This window comes from Vigna unguiculata, chromosome 8 (genome assembly GCF_004118075.2).
Source record: "Vigna unguiculata cultivar IT97K-499-35 chromosome 8, ASM411807v1, whole genome shotgun sequence".
Classification (NCBI taxonomy): domain Eukaryota; kingdom Viridiplantae; phylum Streptophyta; class Magnoliopsida; order Fabales; family Fabaceae; genus Vigna; species Vigna unguiculata.
In genome coordinates, this window is record NC_040286.1 from 33,936,474 (window position 1) to 33,964,296 (window position 27,823).

The 27,823-nt window shown below is 28.1% G+C and overlaps 4 protein-coding genes across 4 annotated transcripts; all 4 read right to left on the bottom strand.

Moving 5' to 3' along the window:
* Nucleotides 1-3,255: 3,255 nt before the first annotated feature.
* On the bottom strand, nucleotides 3,256-3,788 carry LOC114193431 (keratin, type I cytoskeletal 10-like). The gene is made up of 2 exons (XM_028083230.1): nucleotides 3,703-3,788; nucleotides 3,256-3,594 (listed from the first exon to the last, which is right to left on the bottom strand). Exons 1-2 carry the CDS (start codon nucleotides 3,761-3,763, stop codon nucleotides 3,293-3,295), a joined length of 363 nt encoding a protein of 120 aa, XP_027939031.1. The 5' UTR covers nucleotides 3,764-3,788; the 3' UTR covers nucleotides 3,256-3,292.
* Nucleotides 3,789-8,330: 4,542 nt separating this feature from the next.
* LOC114193561 (glycine-rich cell wall structural protein 1.8-like) lies at nucleotides 8,331-10,672 on the bottom strand. The gene is made up of 2 exons (XM_028083413.1): nucleotides 10,515-10,672; nucleotides 8,331-10,353 (listed from the first exon to the last, which is right to left on the bottom strand). Exons 1-2 carry the CDS (start codon nucleotides 10,627-10,629, stop codon nucleotides 8,585-8,587), a joined length of 1,884 nt encoding a protein of 627 aa, XP_027939214.1. The 5' UTR covers nucleotides 10,630-10,672; the 3' UTR covers nucleotides 8,331-8,584.
* A 5,085-nt stretch (nucleotides 10,673-15,757) lies between these two features.
* On the bottom strand, nucleotides 15,758-17,079 carry LOC114195487 (acanthoscurrin-2-like). The gene is made up of 2 exons (XM_028085974.1): nucleotides 16,766-17,079; nucleotides 15,758-16,518 (listed from the first exon to the last, which is right to left on the bottom strand). Exons 1-2 carry the CDS (start codon nucleotides 16,866-16,868, stop codon nucleotides 16,055-16,057), a joined length of 567 nt encoding a protein of 188 aa, XP_027941775.1. The 5' UTR covers nucleotides 16,869-17,079; the 3' UTR covers nucleotides 15,758-16,054.
* An 8,052-nt stretch (nucleotides 17,080-25,131) lies between these two features.
* LOC114195571 (RNA-binding protein 12-like) lies at nucleotides 25,132-27,319 on the bottom strand. The gene is made up of 2 exons (XM_028086088.1): nucleotides 27,201-27,319; nucleotides 25,132-25,803 (listed from the first exon to the last, which is right to left on the bottom strand). The coding sequence occupies exons 1-2, from the start codon at nucleotides 27,295-27,297 to the stop codon at nucleotides 25,244-25,246; spliced, it is 657 nt and encodes a 218-aa protein (XP_027941889.1). The 5' UTR covers nucleotides 27,298-27,319; the 3' UTR covers nucleotides 25,132-25,243.
* Between the last annotated feature and the right edge of the window lie 504 nt (nucleotides 27,320-27,823).

Here is a 27,823-nt window from a genome sequence, read left to right on the forward strand (position 1 = left end):
AATTTAACATTATATAAAAACTTTATCAAATATCTCTACAACTGCCAAATATATAGTAAAGGTTGCTTGTCCATCATTCTTCCCACTAAGCAATAGATGTGATAATAATAATAATGGTTATTAAATATTAGAGTAAACAAAGGCGTGATACCGCATGTGTCTATATATTTTTTAAATATGTGTAATATTATATTAATAGATGATAATATTGTAATGTTGTTAAGTTAATATATAAACTAAAATTATATTTATTAAAAATAAAGTGAAATATATAATAACAGATGAAAGAATAAATAAAGAATAAGAGAAAAAGCAGATATAGCCGATTTTATAAGAAGCTTGTAAAGATAACAGTCAATTTTTAAAAATTTAAAAATTATTATATTTAAAAGATAAAATTGATATTTTAAAATGTGAACACAAGAAGAGAAATCTCCTTTATATTTTGTTATAGATGTTAATGAGTCCACCAAATAAAACAAAATAAGGAAAATGCTAATTAATGTTTTAAGTATAGGTCAAAGTATAATTAATGATTTTTATTTTATCAATTTTTACATTAAAAATTGAAATAATTAATTTTTAGTTAAAATAATATAAATTTATATAACATATCTTATAAAGACAAAAATGTTTTTTAAAATTTATAAACAACATTTCTAACACAAAATAAATATTTTAAAATTTCTAAGATCTCTATTAAAATGTAAGACAATATATCTTTTTAAATTTGAAGAGTCTCTCATTGTAAATTATTGTCTTTCTAGAGTTCTCTAATGAAAATATTGTACTTTCATGTAAAAAATCCTTTATAATATCTTTTGTCACTCCTTCAAGTTAATTTTTTTATGTTTAATTATATTTTAATTTTTAGAAATACTAAAATATAATTATTTATTATTTATTTATTTTTTAACTTTTTTTATGTGCATTAATTAAATTATTAATTAGAGCTATATATCATTTGGGTATTTTTTGTCATTTAAATAAAATAAAATAACTTTTATGATAAAAGATTCATTTAATATTATAATTAACTACAAATTTTTATAAGGGTTTTGCTATCTAGGACACTGGTTAAGGATAATTAAAATGGATTGAATCATATAATATTTTATGTTAATTATGATATTGAATAAAATCTGACATGATAACCATTACTGCAGTTTTATTTTATTTAAAGAACAATAATGCCCATAAGTATTACAGTTGTGTTAAATATTTTATTTAATATTCAAGAATAAAAGTTAAAAAATAATTAAATGATAAAATAATTATATTTTAATATTGCTAAGATTTGAAATATAATTAAACATAAAAAAGTTTAAATTAATAGAAAAACTAACAAAGAATAATGTTAAACATCTAAAAAGTAAAAAAAAAACAATTAAAATATCAATTTGAGACTTCATTGAATCTCCTTCTCTAACTTCTCGATAACCTTTTGCAACATTCTTATTAGCTTAACCAAATATAAAAATCACATAAAATCTTTCAATATTTGAAATTATTAATTATAAATACATAAAGTTAATAATATAAAAAAAAATCTAAACTTTCAGCAAAGATCTTAAAAATCTTAAAGTGTTTATTTTGTGTCAAAGTTATTGTATAACAATCTCAAATGATAGTTTTGTCTATATAAATTCTAGGTTAAATCATTTAAGAAGTCCCCATTTTTGTTGCGAAATTTCAAATAGGTCCCTTCATTTCTATTTGACTCAATTGAAATTTTGGAACATTCGTTGCAATAAATTCCTTTTCGTTAGTTGTACAAGTGTTAATTATGTGTCACGTGTCAGCATGTGATTTTTTTTATATATATTTTAAAAAAATTAAATGTCACTATTGGAAGTGAAAAGTCTCAATGTAGTCCTGTATTTGTTATTTCGTCTCAATTTGGTCCTAATTTTTTTAAAACTGAATCAATTTTATCCCTATACCAAATTTATTTTTTATATAAATTTTACAATGGTATTATTATTATGATTGGTATTTTTAACAAAATTAAATTTATTTAAATGTATATTTTGTATTGAACTTTATTTAACCATTGTTTCAAATATTTATATATCAATTATAGACAAATGTTAGAATTGTTATAGCTTTTTTTTTTTAAATTTTATATTTGAATTTATAAAGCTTTTATTTTTAAAGCAACTCTAACATTTATCTATAAATTATATATATATATATATATATATATATATATATATATAAATATTTCAAACAAAATTTAAATAAATATGAGTGCAAAATATACATTTAAATAAACTTAATTTTGTTAAAAATATCAACTATAATAAAAATACCTTTGTAAAATTATATAAAAATTAAACTTGATATAGGAATGAAATTGATTCAGTTTTAAAAAAATTGAGACCAAATTGAGACAAAATAAAAAAATACAGGAATTACATTGAAAATTTTCACATCCAATAGTGACACGTGGCATTGCCACTGCCACGTCACATAGTCTCTGTCATGTGACACAATGTCAGATTGACACATGACATTTTTTTTATAAATTATAAAAAAAATTTAAAAAAAATCAAAAAAACCACGTGCTGATACGTGACACATAATTAACATTGTTACTGTATAACTAACGGAAAAGAACTTATTGCAACAAATTTTCCAATATAAGAACTCAATTGAGTTAACTAAAGATGGGGAGACCTACTTGAGATTTCACTACAAAAATGGAAGTCTCTGAAATGATTTAACCTAAATTTTATAATATGCATTTATATTATTTTAGTTAATGAACTTAATTATTCTTATTCTCAATGTAAAAATAATAGAATTAATGCGCATTAATTATTTTTAATTAATTTCTTAGATAATTAGCATTCTTCTTTTCATAATATTTAAAACATATTAATTATCCTTGATCATACTCTTAATTATTCTTAACTAGTATTTTTTTTATCAACGGGACCACAGTAATTTATCATGTTTAATGAAAACAGAAATATTGAAGTTCATGTAACAAGAGTATCGTTACTATTTGAGGAAAAAAATTTAAGGTGGACACCTTTTTAGGTAAGAAAATGAGATATCGACAAAATTGACAAAGTTAACAAATTTTTTATAAATAGAATTAAAGTAGATTAATTTTTTATTTTTTAATAAAAAATAAAAATAATATTTTTTTATGTTATTTAGTAATTTATAAAATTTTATAAAAAAAGAACTTTATTAATGTATAATTTTCCAGATAGATAATAAGTATCTGCTGACATGATTAGCATAATTTATGTCGCTCAAGTAATTGTAATTTATCTTATTTTTAAACATGATATTCCACACTAGATCCACCGCCACCAGATCGGCCTCCACAACTAGGCTGGTTGCAGCCACCCGATCCACTGACACCACCACTGCCAGGAGAACCACCGCTGCTGGTTCCTGATCCACCTCCGCCACCTGGCATAGCACCATGACCAGGCATGCTACCACTGCTAGTTCCACCTCCGCCACTAGACCCTCCACCACCACCACCACCCGACGTTCCCCATCCAAATCCACTATCACCAAACAACCAATTTTTATCGATACGATTACCGCCATTTTTCATTTTCTGAGCTTCACCTGCAAACACAAATCAACCATGAATAAATAATACTTTTATGCTGAAAGCTAAATGGCAATAGAAAATTTCCAATATCATAAAATATTAGGGCTTAGGCATATACATACCAAATATCTCAGGTAAATCCCTAGCTACCGCAACTAAGGGCATTGAAACAATCAAGGCCATACAAATAATTTTTCATTAAAAAGGAATGAGGAAAAGATTAAGAAAGAGATGGTGTGGAGCACTTAATTGGAGCACCTTTATACCCCTCAATCTCTGACTTGCTTAAGTTTTCATAATAAAAAAGTAATTGTACGAGCAAAGAAACTGCAGTAACAATGCTTGCTTGATGCTGATTACAGTATATTTTTACTGAAAAAACAACTTTTGACAACCCATATTTATTTTTCTTACGTCCATTTAAAAATTCCATGTAAATAAATAAAAGTATAAAATGAAAATGATTATGGAATGATAGTATAAATTTTAAAGGCTATTAACATATCATATCCCTATTTTGATCCGGTAAAGAAAGCACTCGTGTAACAATTCATCCACGTAAATAATAATATTATTAAAATTTTAAATTAAAAGTAAAATACATATAATAAAAAATACTATTATTTGAGTTTAAAGTAGGTGAGTCGATGATTCAAAATATGATGGATATTTTAAAAAAAAAAATAACTGGAGATACAACACCAATAAGATAAGAATTCAATCCAAATATAAGATATTGACCCACTACTTTTAGCGTAAAACCTTAAGGTTATAAGTTTATAGGTCTTTATCCTCATATAGTCTTCAATTTTCTCAATTTTATTCAATGCAGGACTTAAAGTTACACTTGAATTTTCAACAATCTTTCACTCAAGTGTGAGTCATTTCACATGCACTTCCCCCTCAAGCTTTTAAATTTCACAAAGTATGAGTACCCCTTATTTGTATTGTCATTCACATAATGAGACACACTTGCTTAACTCTCAAGAAAAATTTCGATATAGGAATTCATCTAAACTGATTACTAAGATGAACATTCCGCTATGATGTCAGTGTTGGATCTTTCAAAAAAAGATAACTTTATACAACACTTATAAAATATGAGGTCAACTCTCATATAAGATATTGTCATCACCTTCAACCCAAACCTGACAATAATTTATAGGTCTTTATAATTATTGTCGTTATACTATTTATAGGTGGGTAAAATCTTGAACAAATGGGTATTTGTTGTGCAATAAAATTTTTAAATGAGTTTTTATTCATTTTTATTATTTTATATTAATAAAGAGGGTTGTTAAACGTTTAATTTTGAAAAGCGGGTGTAAACGTATAACTAATCTAACTATTAATGGGCATTAGCTGTAAAATAAATAAAAAACACCAAAGTCAACTTGAAAATGCTACTTGCTTCATTTTAGAGTTCCTTTAACCGATAATAAATAGGAAAATTATACTATGACTACTAATTTTAATTTTTAACTTTCATCCTTTATTTCTTGATGTGACAGCTTAGTATAAATTATTGATTCTTTCAAAGTAAAAACATAATAGTACATTAATCAATGACTCACACTAAGTCACAATAGAAAGTCAAAGATAAGAGTCAAAAAATGAAAATCATAATATCATTATCCTGATAAATGAAACTTAATTCCTTCTCTAGTTTCTTTTATATATATAAATTATAAGAATAAAAACAAAACATTCAATAAATCATTAAATATTTATCATAAAGTTTGTAAACCATCAACCGTAGTTTTAAACATTAAATAACTTCCGTTAAGGATATGTACAAGAATTGTACAAAAATAATATCCATTTTTATTTGACATTTTATGATAAAAAAATAGGAATGTTCACGAATTTATACTTTTAGGTTTCCAAATATATATTCCAAAAAAAAAAAAATCGTTTCACTAAAATGTAGCTAATAAGGTTCTCTTTAAGTCAAATTAGACATGTTCATAGCTAAATTAAAAAAAAAAATGACTAGAGACATTGTTCATGGCGAAACTATTGATTTCAATATGTATGACTCATTGTATTTTTAGAAATCGTAGTGATCAATATTTACTAAAATCGAAATTTTAAACACAAAAAAAATTGTGTTCAGAAGTGTCAAGGTTACATGATTCTAAACACAAATGACACAATATTTTACTTAGAATAAAATTATAATTCCTAATATATGAAAAATATTTTACTCATTTGTAACATTTTTTTCCAATAGAAAATAAATATTCGTTTTCTTATAGTATCATATAACTAAAATATGGGTTTTTTTTATTCATACTATTTTATTACCGGTTCTCAATCTCAAATTTAATTAAAGAAATTTAAAATTCTAATAAAATAAATAAATATTAATTTAGTCTACATAATATTACTTTTAATCTTGATTATTATAATTTTATTTGCATGGTAAATTTAATTCGAATAATGTGAATTTTAATTCTAATTTGAATGTTAATTTTGATTCTAATTTGCATGTTAATGTTAATTATGATTATAATGTCAATTTTACTAATGTTAATTCCAATGATTTATTTTAAATTAATTTAAATCTTAATTATAATAATCTTAATCTAATTTTAATAAAAGAATTAACTACTAACATGTTGATGGAGCAATGAATTTACACTGGATAAAAATAGTAGGATCATGATGACTTATAATGTGTATACCAGTGGCAGAATGTCTCAACAAAAACTGGTTGTGGTGTAGAGTGTAGTGATGCCACAACAATGAACTTGCGGGGTGAGTATAGTAGCCCCGCTTATCAAAACAAAAATATTATTTTAATTATTAAATTTTGATAATATTTTTAATATTTTTAGGTGTCATTTTTTAAGTGGTTTTCTATTTTTTTTATTCTTAATATTTTAAAACTATTTAAAAAATGACATCTCATGTTAAGAGAAAGTTCTTAAAATTTTGTAGTCAAAATATCATTCTTCTTATAAAAAATAATTTAATGTGAGTAAGTTTCACTCTGAAATGAATAGAAGGAATAAAGTTAAAAATTATATAAAAATATATCTTTTTTATTTAATATAATCGTACATTTCTATTGTAATATTTCTTCATTTTATTTTTTTTCCTTTTCCATTCATTGGTTTATTCTCCCATATCTTAGAATCATCTTGTACATAACGTTTCATGGTTTCAAAGGCTTGTGAGAGTGAGATAAAGCTTCAAAAATTTTCCATTGGTTTGATGTAGCAATTGAAAGTTTATTTTCAAAATTTTTGTTTTAATAAATGTAACATTATTTGTTTCCGAAATAGTATTTTGTGGGCTGATGCATCAACCAATGAATTAGGAAAGTAACTAATAAGATATCGATCCAAATAATAAAATTTATGGTGTGATAAATTTAATGGTTAAACCTTTAAATTTTGCAACCTAGCAAATTAAATTAAGCTTTGCACTATAAGAAAAATATAAATAGTGACTAATTTTAAGATAAAATATATGTTTAAAGACCAATTTAGAAACCAATTTTTTAATTAGAGACTAATTTTTTGGTAGCTAAAACCTAGGTAGCTGATGTTAGTGACCAATTTAGAGGCCAATTCATAATAAAAATTATTTTAGTTACTAATTTAGAGACAAATTATGATTTTTTGAAACTATTTTAGTTACCAATAATTTTTAATTTATAAATTGGTATCTAAGTTGGTTACTATTAGGGATGTCAACGGGGCGGGTAGGGTACGGGTAGTAGCTCCCCCATACCCTATCCGCTGGATAAATATTCGCCCCGTACCCGTACCCATATCCGTCGGGTATCCGTTATGCAGGTACCCGTCTATTTTTTCATATCCGCGGATATCCACGGGTACCCGCGGATATTTACAAAATTATTTAAAAAATAAATATTTAATCATAAATTCAAATAAAATAAAATAAAATACATCATTGTCATAAATTTTAAATAAATTTCAAACTAACTCAAGTTCATACAAGTCCAAATAATTATAAAAATAAATATAAAATGACGTTCAACACAATGAAAATTCTTTAACTTTAATTAGTGTTTTGATCGACAAGCCTACTTTCTTCGACTGATTCCTGAAAAATAATCAAATAATAAACCTCAACTGTCACGTGCCAAATATTCTTATTTTGATTCCATCATTTGATAACAAGCATACCATAAATGCCACTGTCTATATAGGGTTTGATGTATATGTCCAATTTCAAATAAGGGAAAGAGAAGAATGTCAAATGTAAAGGAATGTACTTGGAAGAAGATAACGTACTAATACTAATAATGAAGACAGAAGACAAGATGTACAACTTATAAAAAATTAGGACAAAATGTTTTTTACTAATATATATATATATATATATATATATATATATATATATATATATATATATATATATATAAGGGTATTTTTGTGAATTAAAGTTTAGCGGGTACGGGTATCCACGGGTACGGATACTGTGATACCCGTACCCGTCCCATTAACATGCGGGTATCAAAAATACCCATACCCACAGGTAGCAGGTATCTATTTTTAATACCCATTTTCTACCCGTTGCGGGTTTTATCCGCGGATACCAACGGATATGGATATTTTTGACATCCCTAGTTACTATAGTGATTAATTATTTTTTGTCATTAAAATTGGTAATTAATCAAAGATTTTCTTATAGTGTTGGGATGCATAGTATTTCCAATTCTATGTCCTCTTTCTTGATGTGCATGTCATTTTTGTTTCCTTTAAATAAGTGAGAGTATATAAGAAACAATATTATTTAGGTTAAATGATATATGTTCTATGAGGTGGATATCATTCCACTACTTTGTGTTCATATAGGGATAACAACATACTCTCTGGGAGTTAACATAACTTGCTCACACATTATTTTATTATGGTTTCTCGGATAGGTCTTAACACCAAGTCCACGAGGGTTTCCATTTTATTTACCACTCGATTTGTCATCATAATCTCTATGAGCTTCACCACTGTAACCAGCGATAAGACTGCTTCAACAATCACCACCTCCAAGTCCGCCTCCACAGTTACCTGGTCTGCCATTTCTTGATTCACCTCCACCGGGTTTATCACCTCCATGGTTGCCTCCATAATCACCGGGTCCACCACCAGGTTTATCACCTCCGTGGTCACCTCCATAATCATTGGATCCTCCGCCTGGTTTATCACCTCCATGATTGCCTCCATAGTCACCGGGTCCACCTCCAGCTCTATCACCTCCATGGTCGCGTCCATAATCACCAGGTCCACCAGGTTTATCACCTCCATGGTCACCTCCATAGCCACCGGGTCCTTCACCAGGTTTATCACTTCCATGGTTGCCTCCATAATCACCGGGTCCTCCACCTGGTTTATCACCTCCATGGTTGCCTCCATAATCACTGGATCCTCCGCTTGGTTTATCACCTTTATGGTTGCCCCCATAGTCACCGGGTCTTCCCCCATGTTTATTACCTCCATGGTTGCCTCCATAATCACTGGATCCTCCACTTGGTTTATCACCTCCATGGTCCCCTCCATAATCACCTTGTCCACCGCCAGGTTTATCGCCTCCATGGTTGCCTCCATAATCATTGTGTCCTCTGCTTTGTTTATCGCCTCCATGGTGGCCTCCATAATCACCACGTCCACCGCTAGGTCTATTTCCTTCATGGTCACCTCCAGAATCACCGTGTCCTTTGTGTGGTTTATCATTTCCATGGTTGCCTCCATAATCACCGTGTCCACCGTCAGGTCTATCACCTCCATGGTTGCCTCCATAATCACCGGATCCACCATCATGTCTATCACTTCCATGATTGCCTCCATTATCACCAGATCCATTGCTAGGTCTATCATCTCCATGGTTGTTTCCATAATCACCCGATCCTTCGCCTGGTTTTTCACCTCCATGGTTGCCTCCATAATCACCGGATCTTTCGCCTGGTTTATCATCTCCATGGTCCCCTCCGTAATAACCGTGTCCACCGTTAGGTTTATTGCCTCCATGGTTTCCTCCATAATCATCGTGTCCTCTGCTTGGTTTACCACCTCCATGGTTGCCTCCATAATCACCATGCCCACCGCCAGGTCTATTACCTTCATGGTCACCTCCATAATCATTGGCTCCTCTTCCTGGTTTATCACTTCCATGGTCACCTCCATAATCACTGTGTCCACCGCTAGTTCTATTACCTCCATGGTTGCCTCCATAATCACCCGATCCTCCGCCTGATTCACCTCCATGGTTTCCTCCATGATCACTTGATCCTCCACTTGATTCACCTCCATGGTTTCCTCCATTATCACCTCCATGATTGCCTCCATAATCACTGGATCCACCGCCAGGTCTATCACCTCCATGATTGCCTCCATAATCACCGAATCCACCGCCAGGTCTATCACCCCCATGGTCGCCTCCATAATCACCGGATCCACCACCATGTCTATCACCTCCATGATTGCCTCCATTATCACCAGATCCACCATCATGTCTATCACCTCCATGATTGTCTCCATTATCGCCAGATCCATTGCCAGACCTATCACCTCCATGGTTATCTCCATAATCACCAGATCCTCTACCTGATTGATCATTTCCATGGTCGCCTCCATTATCACCGGGTCCACCCTGAGAATGATCTCCTTGATGGCCGCCCCCATTATCACCTTGTCCATCCTGAGAAAGACTCGAGTTGAAGCAATTTAGTGTTGAACAGACCCCAAAAGCGCTTCCTATGCTTGGATTTCCTCCATGTTTGATATCATTGATGTCGTTTTTCTCTATAGCATTCAGTTACAAACACATGGAAGAACATGAGCAAATGTCACAATCACACATATATATTTCTAATGAAAGCAGTAACTATGATTGAGGAACAAGCCACGAGTTTTATCATGAGTTCAGTAAAGTTATTGAAAGCATAAATGCATGTAAAACTGACCCTTTGTAGAGGACATGGAAGGAGCCTGAGCAAGGATCCTAGCAGTCGCATGAGAGGGTATGAGAGAAGCCATGGCCAAGAGGCCTAGGATGAGTAAGGTTTCCTCAGAAACCATTTTTCAGAAATAAATGTTTGTGATGAGATTTTGAATTGAAAATTAGTGAGGAAGTGGCCGTATATATGGTAGTAGGAAGGAGGGAGATAGTTGGTGTTGAGCATTCATCTTGCCAATTTAGTCTAAATATAATAAATTCAGTTTTCTCCTACTCAACGTTCTTTCTTCATAATTTTCTGAAGTAGCATTCATTTTTTTGATGCTTGTATGAACGTAATTCTGTAATGAAATAGTAAAATGTGGAACGAGTGCATATCTGCTGCAACTTGCTGCCATCACCATCGTTACAAGCATCAGAGGTTAACACGGAAAGTTAACATGGTTATACATAACAATTCTAAAATATTAGTATTTTAATTAAATTTATTTTACTTTTTAACTCATAGTGCTAATATATATTATTGTATTATTAAAACAGTTGTTGAGTGGGTTTAATTTCGGATGATTTAAAACAAATATCTACCAAATTTTATATGTGGGTGCTTATGTAAACACTTTTACTATACTTCTGAATAAGATTTGTTATTATAATAATTTAAATTTATGGTGTGACTGATTCTCTATCACCAATTGCAAGTGCACTCATGTTGATCTAATATATTTTAGCAACCTAATTTATGCAGTATATCCCTCCACCAAGCTTCTGACTTGATCCTTCAAATCCCGAAACCTGTGTATTTTGCAATCCTTTCAAATTTGCAGTACTTGAAAGGTTGTTTTCTTTCTTTTGTTTAGTTGCAATGAATTTTCAACTTGCCAATTCAGCATATATAATAAATTCAGGTCTCTCCAAAGTACAGCAAATTCGCATTTCTGATACCATACTCAACGTTCTTATTTTGGGGATGTAGCGGTTGAGTTTTGGAATAAATTATTGCATCTTTTATTTTTGGCTTAAATACATATTGATACAATTTTTGTAAATTTTGTTCATTTTAATCCTATTTTTTTTTATATATTAAAAAAGTTCTAATTTTTGTAAACTGTGATTAATTGGGTCAATTTTTTAGACGTCGTTTAAATGGTTAACAAATAAAAGATGAATAATGACGGTCATGTGTCATTTCGTAATTTCTTTTATTTTAATATTATGTGTCATAATGTTACACATGGACAACTTTTTTAAAATTAAAAAATTCAAAAAATTGAAAGAAAAAAATACAAGGTAACATGTGATTGCCGTTGTTCACCTTCAGTTAATAATTTAAATAACATCTCTAAAAATGACTAAATTGACCATAATTTACAAAAAATTATGACCTTTTTGAATATTTCAACAAAATGAAAACCAAAGTGAACAAAGTTTACGAAAATTTGAACCAATAATATATTTAAACCTTTTAATTTTATCTCAGTTCTTCTATTCTTTATCGCGGTTTCTCATATGCAAAAACTCCTTTTACACTTAGGGTTGCAAAATAAACTATGACTCACAGACTAGTCTCTAATCTGCCAAAAATGAACGAGCCGGGTTAGAATTTTCAACCCTTCAATCCTTTACAGTCTGACTCACTTAATCCATCAAATTTACTAACAAAAGACGAATTAATTTTCTCGTGACTCGTTTTGTTTGTAATTTTTTATTTTAATTAAAAATTAAAATTAAAATAATTAAAATGCTTACATTTTATATATTATATTTTTATAAATATATAATATTTTATAATTTAAATTATTAACACTTACAAATTAAATTTTAATTATAAGTTATAATAGAATAATTTAACATGTAAATATAACAATAATTATTATAATTTATTCAATTAAAATATTAATTAATTAATTAAAATCTTAGAAAATATTTATATAATTAAATGTGTTTTAAATATTTATTATAGAAAAAAATAAAAAAAGAACAATATTTTTTATTAATATTAGCGTTTAATTTAGAATCTAATTCACTAATTGCAAGTCCACTCATGTTGATGCAATGTATTTTAGCAACGTAATTTATGCAGTATCTCTCCACCAAGCTTCTGACTTTATCCTTCCAAATCCCGAAACCTCTGTATTTTGTAATCCTTTCATAATTGCAAAGGTTGTTTTCTTTTTTTGTTTATAGTAGCAATGAATTTTCAACTTGCCAATTCAGCCTATATAATAAATTCAGGTTTCTCCAAAGTACTGCAAATTCGCATTTCTGATACCATACTCAACGTTCTTCTTAATTTTGGGATGTAGCATTCATTGTTTACGTTGATTATGTGTGTGAATTAGATTCATGATAATAAAACGGTAGTTGTGTAGCCTGAAGTTGATTTTCTATGTATAGAACCAATGGTGATCTTCATTAGGGTTAAGAAATGTACCCTGTGTTTTCTTTTTCAAAAATTAAAACAAGAATAAAATGTTTTAGATTAAAAAATTATTAAAGAATGATTAAGTCTTCTTTTATCAAAACTACTTCAGTTATCCTAAAAGAAATTTTGCATAAAAAATTGTTGGATCTATAAACAAGGTCAAATGAACGTGTTGGAGCTGAAAACAAATGCCAATTTATTAAGCAATATTAGAAATTAAAGAAAAAATATATACAGTAGGTAAAACCGGTAATACATCAATATTTTTAGCGGATATATATATAGGCATGACATACGGATACTAACTACTCACTATTAATTATTAATAAATTTATTTAAATGTTTTTCTAAAGTATAAGTATTCAAAATAAAATTATTAATTAAAAAATATTAATCATAAAATAATTTTTAAAAAGTTATGAATAATTGTTAAAAAGTTGACTTAACATCTATTTTTTACTTAAATTTAAAATTGAGATAATTTTATAAAATTATTTTTTTGAAATTTATATTTTGACAAAACTTATTTAAATTTATTTTATAAAAAAATAAATTAAATTTTTTTTAATATTTTATTGAATAATTTAATTTGAATTGTTTTTAAAAATTAATTTTTATCTAAATTTATATTTGAAATATTTATTTTTAAAAATTTCATATATATATATATATATATATATATATTCACGAAAATATATGAATACTTACAAGTAAAAAAAATAGGGTTAAATATGTTTTTGGTCCCTTAACTTTCAGTAAATTTTGGAATTAGTCCATTTTGAAACTTTGTACCAATTTAGTCCTTCATCTTTCGAAATACGTGGATTTAGTACTTTTAATTAAATTTTTTTAGGTTTATTTGATATTTTATACACATTTCAGGATTGTATTTGAGTTGTTTATACTTTTTGACACATTTTTGTTTTAATGTTAAGTCAAATACTATTATGAAACGTGCTTGAAATGTCAAATAAACTTAACAAAATTTGATTAAAAGGACTAAATTCACGTATTTCAAAAGATGAAGGACTAAATTGGTCCAAAGTTTCAAAATGAACTAATTCCAAAATTCACTGAAAATTAAGAGACCAAAAACATATTTAACCCAAAAAAATAAAACTCATGTATTTTTTCACGAATTCATCGCAAATAACAAAATGACTAACAAAATAAATTCTCTTAATCACATAGACGGTGACACACTATAAATACCTGACATTATTTATTCCCCTACCTCAATATGATAAAGAAAAGGTTAAAATATTTTTTTCCTCAATTTTTTTATTAAAATATTAAATAGTTTTCAAATTTTTATTAGCCTTAATTAGATCCATATCTATAAAAAATGTATAATAGTTATGTTCATTCCATATAATAGCATTAACTATGTGTCATATGTTAACTCATCATTTTCTTATTATTTTAATCTTTTTAATTTTTTTGTCATGTGTCACCTTTAGTATTGTGCTATGTGTCAAGTAGTATGAGATGATACATGTTAAGTTATTGATTGTTATTTTGATTCCATTCTAATCTCAATTTTTTTTTAAAATTTTTAATTTCATTTTCTCTAAATTGAGACTAAATCTATCTTTTATATAAATGTTATAATGATATTATTATTAGAAGTGATATTTCTATTACATAATTTTAACAATATTAAGTTTATTTAAATTTATATTTTACCTTAAATTTTATTTTAAAATTTTAAATATATAAATCAATAAATTTGTATTTCAAATATTTGTATAATATTATATATCAATAATTTCAATATAAATGTTAGATTTGGCTTAAAAATAACAATTTTATAAATTCCAATGTAAAATTTTAAAATAATTTTATAACAAGTTAAATTAAATATGTTTAAAATTTTAAAACAAAATCTAATTAAAATTTAATATAAAATATAAATTTAAATAAACTTAATATTGTTAAAATATTTAATAAAAATATAAATATTAATAAAAATATAATTATAATATTTATATAAAAGTTAAATTTAGTCTTAATTTGAAGGGATGAAATTGAAATATTCTAAAAAAATTTGGAACTGAAATAGATTCAAAATAATAAATATAAGAACCAAATTTAGATTGAGAAAATTTTTTGACAAGTGTCACCAAATAGGCTTGACACGTGACACAACGACACATAATGACACATGACAAAAAAAATTAAAATTAAAAACTTAATTAATTAATTAAAGTAATAAAAAAACGAGAAGCTAAATTAAAGAAATTATAAGCCACTCATTCAACTTAAATTTCCAAACATCAGTTTTATAAAATTATAACTTTTTTAAAAAATTTGAACTTGATAATGGTGATAAAATAATTATGGTTAAATTACCCTTTTGGTCACTCTATTTGTCATGAAATTTCATTTTGGTCCTCACGTTTTTTGTTGTCTTAATTTGGTCCTCATTTTCTTAAAAATGACTCAATTTGGTCCTCACCGTTAACTTTGACCAGACGGTGTTAAAGTCAATACTATGTATCAATTTCTGATTTTTTTGAATTTTTTTAATATTTTTTGAATTTTGTTTTTGAATTTTTTTATATTTTTTTTTAATATTTCCATACACCACAAGGTCTCATTTATCTGCATCCATAATAATTTTAATTTTTAAAGGTACTCATAAATTTTATTTTATATTTTAGTATTGAAAAAGATACGTACTAGATATATATTACAGGTCACACATTGGTGCTTACTTCTTTTTTTCCTGAGCATCCATATACAAAGATTAAAAGGTTTGATAGATTATGAACTTATTCAATCAACAATAATCAACTTGTTCAATTAAGCTTTGGCTTGCAATGTTCTATGATTAACAGAATATAATTATATGAATTACCTATGTTTATAATGACATCATAATTATAGAAAAAAGACAAACAGAAGTAATAAAGTCCCAAACTACATGAAAAGAAATATCCATATATGAAAAGAAAGGTTAGAGGTAAACACAAGCCTCCTTCTTCTCCATCATGCCTCTCATGGAATATGAAGTACGTAGAACTGCACATTATATAAAATTTATTTGGCTGATTAAAGAAAAACAAAAAACAAAAAACATAGAACTACACTATCTTATCTTATTTTTGTGAGTGAAGAAATCCTTAGATTGTGCAGCAACTTGTGCAATATCCACCAGCCCAAGCACAACAGCCATAAGGACAACGCAACCCTCCTCTATATCCTCTTTGACCAGGATACCCACCACCGTAGATGCCACCGCCGATGCCTCGGATGCCACCAATGCCTGGGATGCCACCGCCGCTGAGCCATGGGATGCCACCGCCACCGATGGCTGGGATGCCACCGCCACCGATGGCTGGGATGCCACCGCCGCCGATGGCTGGTATGCCACCGCCGCCGATGCCTGGGATGACACCGCCGTTGAAGCCTGGGATGACACCGCCGTTGAAGCCTGGGATGCTACCGATAATACCTGGGATGAAACCCAAAATATCAAGGCCTGGGATGCTGCCAACAGTGCCTGTAGTGCCACCAAAACCTATATTACGTATGTCTGGAATTTTAAGATCATCACCCGCTTCATTACTCTCTTTAACAAACTTCCCTGCAAGCATTAACTCCGAAGTCAACTAACCATGTATAACACACAAAAATTGGTGGTATGGATATACGATATTAGTTTTACGTATATAAAATATCTGACAATATTTTAATTCAAAAATTTTAAAATAATAGTGTTATGGATGTTTATTTTTGTAGTGTAACTTTATTTATTCTATTCGATATAAGATTTTGACTCATTCTTGAATTATTCTCAAAACGAATTTCGAAAAATGATATATATAACTCACCCTCTTCGAAATCCCTAGCGGCCATCGCCACCTTTGGGGAAATAAAAACGAGCATGGGCAGCAGAGCTAGGATAGGTAATGCTATGTTGGTCTTGGAAGCCATGTTTGTGTTGATTAAGGATGAGAAAATGAGTGTGTATTATAAGAGAGGATGAGGAAGAAGTTGGCAGGCTCTTAATTGGCGCCGTAAAACGTAGAAAATTTCATAATTTTGTAGCCGACTTCCTGTTCATTTCCAGCTCAATATCTTGCTCCATTTTCAATGCTTATGTGCTTAGAAGTTATGGCTGTTGTGTGACACGGAAGTATAGCAATTATTGTGAGTGGCTACGTGTGTGTGCTATTTATCAAAACTATAAGTAGCCACCCCATGCTACTTTATACCGTAATATCACCTTTCCATAATTTAATCTAATGGGTCAAATTATATATGCAGTTTTAAAATTTATATCGGAGTCATTGCAATTTATTTTTCATAAAATTTCAAAATTCTAACTGGTCTTTCAATTCGTAACAATAAATTTTGAAAATAGAAAAATGAAAAAGAGAAAAATAAAAATAAATATATATATATATATATATATATATATATATATATATATATATATATATATATATATATATATATATATATATATATATATTAATCGGCTTCTATCGGGGGTAAGGATATTAGACTGGGTCATTTGTCGGGTATGAATTACGGGTTTTCTTTTTTTACTTATTTGGTGCACTTTAGACAAAATATTAAGGAAATTATTTTTTGATAGTTTTGTTTTGATAATTTTTTTATAATGTCCATGTGGCAGTATTTTATTGAATGAAAGAAATATTTGAAATGATTTGAAGAGAAAAAAGAAATATTTGGTGTACTTTGAAAAGAAAATTTTACCAAAATTTATCAATTTTTTTTTTCAAAATATCATAATCCAAATATTAATACGAGAATTGGCACATTTTTAGTTTATTTAGGTTTAATTACTTACTTAGTTTCTAATTTGGTTGAAAAAATATATTCATTTAACTGTTTGTTGTAATTACATCCCAATTTTTTAAAACGAGTTTTAATTAGATGTTTTTTTTTAAAATTACTCACAACATATAACGTGTCAATTAAGAATGGTAAAAATACTCACGTATGTGGATATCTGCAGAAAAGATTTGCAATAGATAGTTAGTACTCACGGGTATTTATTATCCGCGGGTAGCAGGTAGATGATATTTTAATACCTGCTTATAAACGGATCGGGTGCGGGTATCATATTCTTCATATTCACAGGTACCCGTAACTCGTAAAAAATTAAAATTAAAATTTAATTTATATTTTATTAAGTTAAATTTAATTACAATTATAATTAAAATTATATTTTATTAGGTTAAATTTAGTTAAAATTAAAATTTAATTTAATTTATATTTTATATTATTTTATAATTTTATTTAAGAAGATTATGAAATATATATATATATATATATATATATATATATATTTTTTTTAAATATTTATGAGTATGCGGGTATCCATAGGTAGGTGTGGATTTTAAAAAAATCTGCAGATATTTATTAAGCGGGTAAACAAGTAGGTAATGGACGATTTTTTGTACGGATCGAATTGCAAGTAGGCACTATAATGCAACATGTTGTTATCCCTAGTGTCAATATGTAATTTTTTTAATTTTCTTTAATAAAATTTAAATTTATTTTGTAAATTTTTTTGTTATTTACATGTGAGTCCCCTATGTGACACATTGTTATATCAGAGATGAATAATAATAAATTTTACAAAATTTTTATTTTTTTTATTCATAATAATGATTATTAACAACCAATAATTTTTAATTTTATAATTGATATTTAAATTTATCATTTTAATAATTACGTATTTTTTGTAATTAAAATTTATTATCATAGAGATTTTTTGTAGTGTATAATTGGAGTAAATAATATCAATAAAAAAAATAAGTGCACCTATGCATATCTAATTAATTGTTCCGGTTATAAATCTGAGTGTCTTTTACCGGTTTATAATATTACTTTTTATATTAAAATTCTATAATATATATATATATATATATATATATATATATATATATATATAAAGGAGAAAGAAAAGATTATTTCACACGAAATGATAATAACTTTTTAAAAAATAATTAAATACATTTATCATCTATTTAGTCTGAACATTTCACTTATTCTTGAAATATATAATTCCTAATAACCATTTGACATTCATGAAAGCTGCCAATAAATCTGAAGTTTTTTTTAATCAAAGATGGCCATATACAGTAATTGATATTCTAATAGTATAATAATAACCCCTAATTGCTTGCTTTGATTGTCGTGTAAATTATGCTTTTTATTTGGTCTTCAAGTCTTTATTGAAAGGAAATATATACTTTAGTATATACTTTTTGAAGACCGTTATACAAATTTATAAAAATTAAATTTACTCTTTTACTAATTATAAATCCAAACATACAGTAATATAACAAGTCTTATTTGTTAATTAACTTAAAGGGAATACAAGTACCAGGTTTTCTTTATTGTAACTTTAAAATATAATTAAATATAGGCTTAAATATCTTTTTGGTTTGTGGATGATTATCATTTTGACAGAATGTTTAAAATAGTCTATCATTTTTACAGAATGTTTAAAATGGTCCCCATTCTCGCAATTCGTTTATTATTTGGTCCTTTTTTGTAACGCCGTTTAAATCATTAACGAACACGTAACACACCCTAATATAAACCGTGCCACCTGTACAATGCTCCTTTAATGATTTAAACGACGTTACAGAAAAGGACCAAATAAAACACGAATTGCGGAAATGAGGACCATTTTAAACATTTGGTACAAAATGATGACTATTTTAAACATTCTGTCAAAATGAGGACCATTTTAAACATTCTGTCAAAATGAGAACCAAAAAGGTATTTAAGTCTTAAATATAAATATAAATATGAAAGAATTTTTTCATTATATATTATTTAAATTAATTATATTTTACTGTTAATGTTTATTTTAATAATGAATTATTTTTTAAATAGATAAATAGGTAGACACATAGATAGATGTAGATTTGTACTAATATTTTAATTTGGTTCACATATTTATATCCGACACGTATCCGTGTCCGTGTCTGATATTGAAGATATTTTATTACTTATCAATGAAAAATTTAGTCTATAAACAATGATACTTTTATGATGATAATAATTTATAAATTTTTTATGTTCACAACTTTAATACATATGGTTTTAATTTGAATTTACACAAATATTTTTGAAAATTATTGTATATTTTTCAATATAAATATATTATGTTTTGTATCTTATTATTTTTAAAATAAACGTATCGACATATCGGATTCGTATGGTACTTAATACACATATTTATACTTTATAAATATCATAAATATAGATAGATAATAAAAAGATAGAGAGGAAGAGAAAGATCGGTAAGGATACTGTAACAAAATATAAAATTAGCTTTTAAATAATAAAATCAACCAAAATACAACATTATTAGAACCGATATAGTTGATCATGCAAACGGTTAATTTTTTTACAAGTTAAAAAGTGAAAAATTACTTTTAATTTTATGTTATGTAAATTACATCAATTAAACTCAAGTTTACTATAATAATTGAGTATGATTAATATTTTGAAAAATAAAGTATTTATATTAGTATCAGTTTATTGTGAACTTCACAAGTTAATAGAGCTAACTTAATCTTATGTATTAATAGAGTCAGGTTAATCAAATTTAAGTTGATGTTAACTAATTTTAACTTTCTTTTTTAAGTGTCAATTATATGACGCTAAGTGAAATAAAATTTTAAAATTAAATATTAATGTAACATCCCATTTAAATAGAATAATCTACTAAATAAAGCATCACATAATTAATGGAATAAAAGAGTTATCAGATGAAACAGTACACATAAAGATTTACCATTACAGTAATCCAAGAAGTACTTAAGGAAAATCTATCATACATGCCTCTAACAAAACATGCACCAGGGGTTCAACAGTTACACAAAAGCAAGACTTTTAGAAATAGGAATGACAAAAGGCACTGATGGCATAAAAACTGCTCCCAAGAGCCAGAGGTGATAGGGCCCTCTACACCGCACCACTGTTACCATCAGGTCCACCTTCAACGTGTTTCCCATCTGCTCCCACCAACAGGGTGATCATCGCAAAAGAGAAAACAAAACAAGCACAACACGAAGATAAAAGGGTAAGCTAGTGTGAAAATATTCTTTAACAAATTATAGAGCATGTACAAGGCAAGGAAAGTTATTAACATTTAACTAGAAAACACTCAGATCATGTGAGAACAATCAAATGCAGTTACTACGACTCGATATCCGGATCATACACTTAATATAGGATTCTAAAGGAAGTATGCGCCTGTGCTGGTTTCTAAACTCTGCAGAGTCTAGACGCAATGGGTTATCACCCAACCACACACATGGTTAATCCTCTATTGTCTTGGGCCCAAATTGTCCCAAGACTAGGACCTACCACTCTCACCACATAAACCATTATGCTCTATGTGAGCGTGAATGCTTATTAGAGTTCATGATACCTTCCTTTATCTAGACATCTCCTATATCAAGGTATACACTAGGCATGTACATATATATACCTACTAGGAGTTTCCCATGAAACTCCCTCACCAACACATTTCTCATGCCTATCCATCACCCAATTCTCATGCAATTCCACCAACAAATATATCATGTTTCTCATTTCATGCTTATCACATGCATACCAATGTTCAATCCAATGAAATCATAGCTTATTACATAACAACACTTTCATTCCAGTCCCATTCAAGCATACATACTGAGCATGGCCACATATTATGAGCAAAGAAAATAATTAACACAAGCATGGAGTCACATCAACCAACACAACAACCCCTGTCACGAATTCTCGCCCAAGCTAAAGGTCCTCGCCCAGGCGAAAGGGTTCCTTTCGCTTAGGCGACCCCTTCTCACCTATGCGAGATTTCAACAGTGGCCACTGCAAGAATTTCATCGAATTCTCGCTCAGGCGACAGCATCTCGCTTAGGCGAGACTGTGCCTCGCAAAAAACAATGTCAGTCACCTAGGCGACCACTCGAGATGAAATCCAGGGGTGAGTCCCTACCACTCTCGCTTAGGTGAGGGTTACTCGCTTGGGCGAGATTAGCAGGTTTCTCACCTGCCAGCACATGCATCTTCTCATTCAATCAAACACACACACACACAACAACCATTTTCATACATCCAACAACAAGGTTCAAGCACCAAAGACACAAGAGCAATCCAGAAATACACAGAATACTTCAAAGAAAACATAAACCCTAGCTTCCCTTACCTTTTTGGACGCTAAAAGCAATAAGCCCACAACTAAGGAGGACCACAGCTTCAGGAACTACCGTAGCAAGCTGCAACACGAAAACCGGGACAACACATGATATAAGGTTAAACCCTACTCCAACCCATGTATCCAAACAGTGAAGAATAAGAGGGAAAGACCAGGAGACCCTAAGAGTTACTTATTTGGAAACGAAAGGGTCCTAGCTAGCTCAAGGAGAAAGTCCATTGTGCCCTAGCAGAGCTCTCAAGTCCCAGCAGAGAGATGGAAGAGAAATTGATTTTTTTCTGAAAAGGTGAAAAGTGAGAGTGTGAGAGTTGGGCAGGGTGTTGGGGGTCCTTTCCATGGGCTGGCCTTGGGCCTGCGAAAAGGCCAGGCCCAAACACATAAGAGCTGAAAAGAAATAAGACTTACAATTAACGATGACATTATTTATTTTTATTATTTATATTTATTTAAGTTAGTATTATCTAAACATTAATTCCATTTTTTAATTATTTACTTAAATTATTATCTATTCGCTTGATACAAATATAATAGATATTTAATATTTATTTAAGTTAGTCAATGTTAATTTATATGTTATGAATCCGAATGTTTTTGTGAGAATAAATAAAAATTATAGAAGGGAAAGATTCCAATTTAAAGATGAAAAATATTTTTGCTTACAATTTTTATCTCTTACTTCCTATACATTTCCTTACATTAATTTCCTTCATCCATATTGATATCATTCACGTCCTGTTAGTCTTCTTTTTTATTTCATCCACGTTAATCTCTTTCATCTCCTCATTCTTTTTTCATTTACACCCATTTTCATTTTTATAATACTCTTCTCTTTCACACAATTTTTCTCTTTCCACATTCATCTTCTTTATTTATTCTCATTTCTTTTATTCATATTTATCGTTAAAGTAATTTGTCTAAAAGGTGTTTTTAGAAGTTTGAAAAACTCACTTTTATTTTTCTTTGTTTACTAAAAGTAAGTAAATATATTATTTCTTTGTCTTCTTTTACTTTTCTCATTTTATTCCTTTTTCCCATTTCTTATTAATTACACTCATCTCCTTTATTCATTCTTATTTCTTTTATTCATATTTATCCTTTTATCTTTACCCAAAGTAACTTGTCTAAGATGTGCTTTTAGAAGTTTGAAAAACTCACTTTTTGTTTTCAATAGTAACTAAAAGTAAGTAAAAATATATATTTTTTGTCTTCTTTCACTTTTCTCCTTTTATTCCTTTTCCCCATTTCTCACAGTTAATTTTCAAACCCTTCTCAACTGAGATCTGCTTGATCAACTAACAAGAGCACAGAAATAACACTTATTTTGAAATTTGAAAATCTTAAAATCTTGAATAAGTTTCTTTTTCCTTTTTCTTCCTCTTGAAACTCACATGTACGGTGGAATTAATGTGATCAGAACTAATTATTCTTAGAATTTTTTTGGAATGATGGGTTGTTAAGATTTCATTTTGAAAGTGATCAAATAATATTATCGAAATTTTTAACTCGTTAAATTGTTTGCGACTAGAATTTTTACCACTAGTTTTGTTTAGTCTCTATTTCAGTCGCTAAATGATTTGTGACCGATTTTTATCATTTAACGACCAAAATGGGTGGTCAGTAAACACATATTTTTTGTAGTGTTGTCATCATCTCCAATCTTCATTTTCCTTAGCTTTTAAGAATTCACAAAGGGGAACTATAATTTACTTTATGTTTAAATTTCAAATTTTGGAAGGATTTTTTATCTTTGTTTTTTAAAGGGTTAAATATCGTGCAAAGTTATGGAATGGGAAATGTTGTTATGTAACAGGTTGAGATGATTTTGATAAGTGTGTAATGTTATAAGTTATATTCCATTCTTATAAATTAATGATGATGAATGGGTATGAAATGGTTAAATTGGAAAGTTTTTAAATCAAAAGCGAATAGTTCTAGATATTGATTGGAAATTAAATGCAATATAATTTGGTTTTTGATAGAAATTAAATTAAATGGGTGAAGTTGATTTTAGAATACATATATGATTCTGAACTTTATAATTTTATTTTGTTCTATAAGTTATAAAATTTTACATCAATTAGCTATTTATTTTCTTAATTTAATATTATTATGAGCATGATAAATTTATCTAGGCAAAATGGATTTGTATCATTAATTAATTTAGTACCACATTATACCATTTCTCTAGTATACTAAGATGTATTTTTATCACAATATAATAAATACACAAATAATTATAAATATTTTCATTTAGCAATATCGTAATTTCATTTAATAGTAATATATTTCTTTTTAATTCTAATCCTTGTTGAATGAAGATGTTAAAATAATATTAATGTTTGAATTTTTGATTTTGTGATTTTGTGATTTTTTTTCTTGTAGACATATAATTTTTCCTTATTTATGATTTTGAAACTTGAAATTAAATTATCATGACAATTATATCAATGTTATTTATTTAGACTAGAATATGCTTTGGATGGTTAAAGTTTGAAGTTTTTTTTTATAAAGTAAATGTTTTCTTAAACTCATTTTTTCAAAAAAAAAATTATCCAAATGAATTGATTCTTCTCTCTTTACGAATTTTTGAAAACTAATTATAATTTTTTATTTATATCTAAGTCACTAAAATTTGGTTGTTAAGTAGAGATATTTTTATAGTGAATGAATAATCTAAAATTCATTTTTATCTTTCGAATTGTGCAATCTAAAAAGCCATGGAAATAAATTATGAAGTACAGAAAATTATGGAGGTGCAAAAAGAAATTGCCTATAAGACACTACAAAAGTCATACAATGGGCCAAAAATCATTGAACCACGTGCCCAACTGCAACTTTTTATTTAATTCCCAAAGTTCTGGGATTATTTGAGTGCCATTTTCATGAAACAACAATATTTGAACAATGTTAAATCTACTCGTGAAAGATCTCTAGTAGTAAGAAAGGTGAGAGAAGGCACAAACTTGCTTAAAAAAGAGAGATGTATTTATTGATAGAATATGTGTTTATTAAGTTGGTAGAATTACATTATTTTAAGTATCTAAATTATGGGTTGTAAACAACCTTTATCATTTCCATAACATTAAGATTCTTAGGCCTAAACGCCCAGACCAGGAAAGTTCTCACCGGAATAGCTGCCTCTAGGAAAGCCCTGGCCAAAAAAGCCTTGGTTAGGGAACCCTTGGTAAGGAAATTCTTGATTAGGAAAGTTTTCACCGAAATAGCCACCTCTAGAAAAGCCTGAGTTAGGGAAGCCCAGATTAGGAAAGCCACGATCACGAAAGCCATTAGGTAAGTCACGATCAGGGAAGTTAGGACTAGGAAAGTCATGATCAGGAATGCTAGGACGAGGTATATTACGACCAGTGAATCCACGACTAGGGAAGTTAGGACTAGGAAAGTCACGATCAAGAATGCTAGGACGAGGTATGTCACGACCAGGGAAGCCACGACCACGAAAGCTGGGATTAGGTAAGTCACGACTAGGAAAACTAGGGTTAGGTAAGTCCCACCCAGGAAGACCATGACTAGATAAATCACGATTAGGGAAACCATGATTAGGTAAGCCATTACCAGAGCCTTGTAACCCGCTACTACTATCACCACCACCGACTAATTTGGCACCACTCACTTTATTTGTGGCTTTAAGAACTTCCTCTGTAAACACATTTACAATAAATATGTCAACCATATATTCAAATCTAAACAAATGATATTTTAGCTCTAGATTTTTGAAGTCATGGGTGAACTTTAAGTCTAATATAACTCCATATGATTAGATATGTACATTTTAAACGTATGATTAGATATTTGTAAGTAGTTCACTAGTGGATAACATGATAGACCTAACAAATAACAAACTTCATTAGAATCGACTTTAAATGACTTTAAAATGATATTAAGAAGTAATTTTTAAACCTCACTCAATTTTACAAAACAAATTTGCTTAGGTGAGGTCACTTACCTATAAATTGATCACATATATCTCTAATTAACATGAAATCTTTAATAAAAAGAAAAAATTGAAAAGTAAAATAATAAATATAAAAAGGAGTATAATATTTATTATATATATATATATATATATATATGATCATCTCATGAAGTTTTCATATAAAAGGGTCATTTTTTTTTGTGAAGAGACAAAAAGGAAAGAATGAACAAGTTAATGGAATCAGTAAAAGAAATTGTGTGTTTTTTGAAATTAATGAATTGTTGACTATTCATCATCAATCAATTTTCTTTCTGATTATATACACAAATTTATTCTGAAATAAATAATGTTCCGTAAATGATTGATTACCAATTACTTTATCTTTTGAAAGTATGGTAATAAAAAATTCAATTATAATTATTTGTTTCTAAAATATATATGTATGTTTAGTTAGTGAATTAGAAAGATTTAAGTGCAATTAAAATTTTAATATTAGAGAAAAATTATTTATTATTTTCAATCCAAGAACTAAATTGATGGATAATTTGCACTTTTTAGAATTATTTAGTTATTTTATTGATTTAAATGATCAGTTTGTCATTATATTATATAATTTTAATGACTAAATTTAGCAGTATATCACTTTAAGAATTATTTTGACATTTTATCAATTTCAATGATCAATTTGAGAAATGGTTAAGGAGTAAATTCATAGGTTGGCTGAGAGAAAATAATTAATATGATTGACAAGAGAATGAAAAAAAGAAGAAGAAGAGATATAGAAAAATATATGAAGTGAACATAAAATTTAAAGTTATAAGAAAAGGTTGAATCATATTATCAGTTAACACGAAATTTCCATTGTTCAAAAAATGAAAGTAATGCTGATGTATATTTGTTGTGGAATAGAATAAATATAAAAAAATAAAAGAAATTAGCATTATTTTTTCAAGAAAAAAGTTATTGTTAAAGTACTATGTGAAAAACCTAATGTCACTTACATATTATACTCTAATAAAAAGATCTAACAAGAAAAATATTATATTTTTTAATTATTTAACTTATTTATTAATATTCACTTGCTTTAAAACACTCATGACATGAGAATAGTATAACTCACCTTGTTTCAAATCACTTGCTGCCACCTCTAAGGAAATGAAAAGAAACATGGCAACCATGGCTGGAATTGTTAATGATGTCTTCATCTTCAAATTCATGTTCAGTAGAAAACTATTGAAAATGAGATATGTTTGAAAATGAATGAAAATACACATTCTATATATAGGAGGGAAGGAAGGAGAAGTAGGACCTCTCTATTATTTTTTACTTAATTAATCAATTAATTAAAATTGACACAGCAGAGTAAATTAATTCAACCATTTGCAGAGTTAATTAAAAACCTAATTGTTCTTGACCTTAAGCTCAGTTTTCTTAATTTTCAATTGAAGGTGATTACTTGTATCAACTTTCTTTGTACAGAAAGGTGTGGAGAGGTAGACACCTATTGTAGTTAGCTATCATAATATATCATTTTTGAATATCAGAAAGAGAAAATAACTCAGAAAGTTAGATACATTTTTTATTTTTTTGTTCTGAATAAAAATGATTTTTTTTTAATAATTTATATGCACACCGAGGTTTTTTTGTTTTTTTTTTATTCATGGTAATTGCTAAAGTTAAATTTTAATGATAAACAATAAAGAATTTAAATATATTTTTCATAAACTCTAAATATTTAAACTA

What these genes read in the sequence shown, in the direction of transcription:
- LOC114193431 (XM_028083230.1), bottom strand. Translation starts at nt 3,763, where the DNA reads ATGGCCTTGATTGTTTCAATGCCCTTAGTTGCGGTAGCTAGGGATTTA. An exon ending in GGATTTACCTGAGATATTTG is followed by an intron (nt 3,595 to 3,702) that starts GTATGTATATGC and finishes TTGTGTTTGCAG; the next exon opens with GTGAAGCTCAGAAAATGAAA.
- LOC114195487 (XM_028085974.1), bottom strand. Translation starts at nt 16,868, where the DNA reads ATGGCTTCCAAGACCAACATAGCATTACCTATCCTAGCTCTGCTGCCC. An exon ending in CGCTAGGGATTTCGAAGAGG is followed by an intron (nt 16,519 to 16,765) that starts GTGAGTTATATA and finishes TAATGCTTGCAG; the next exon opens with GGAAGTTTGTTAAAGAGAGT.
- LOC114193561 (XM_028083413.1), bottom strand. Translation starts at nt 10,629, where the DNA reads ATGGTTTCTGAGGAAACCTTACTCATCCTAGGCCTCTTGGCCATGGCT. An exon ending in TTCCATGTCCTCTACAAAGG is followed by an intron (nt 10,354 to 10,514) that starts GTCAGTTTTACA and finishes TGAATGCTATAG; the next exon opens with AGAAAAACGACATCAATGAT.
- LOC114195571 (XM_028086088.1), bottom strand. Translation starts at nt 27,297, where the DNA reads ATGAATTTGAAGATGAAGACATCATTAACAATTCCAGCCATGGTTGCC. An exon ending in AGCAAGTGATTTGAAACAAG is followed by an intron (nt 25,804 to 27,200) that starts GTGAGTTATACT and finishes ATGTGTTTACAG; the next exon opens with AGGAAGTTCTTAAAGCCACA.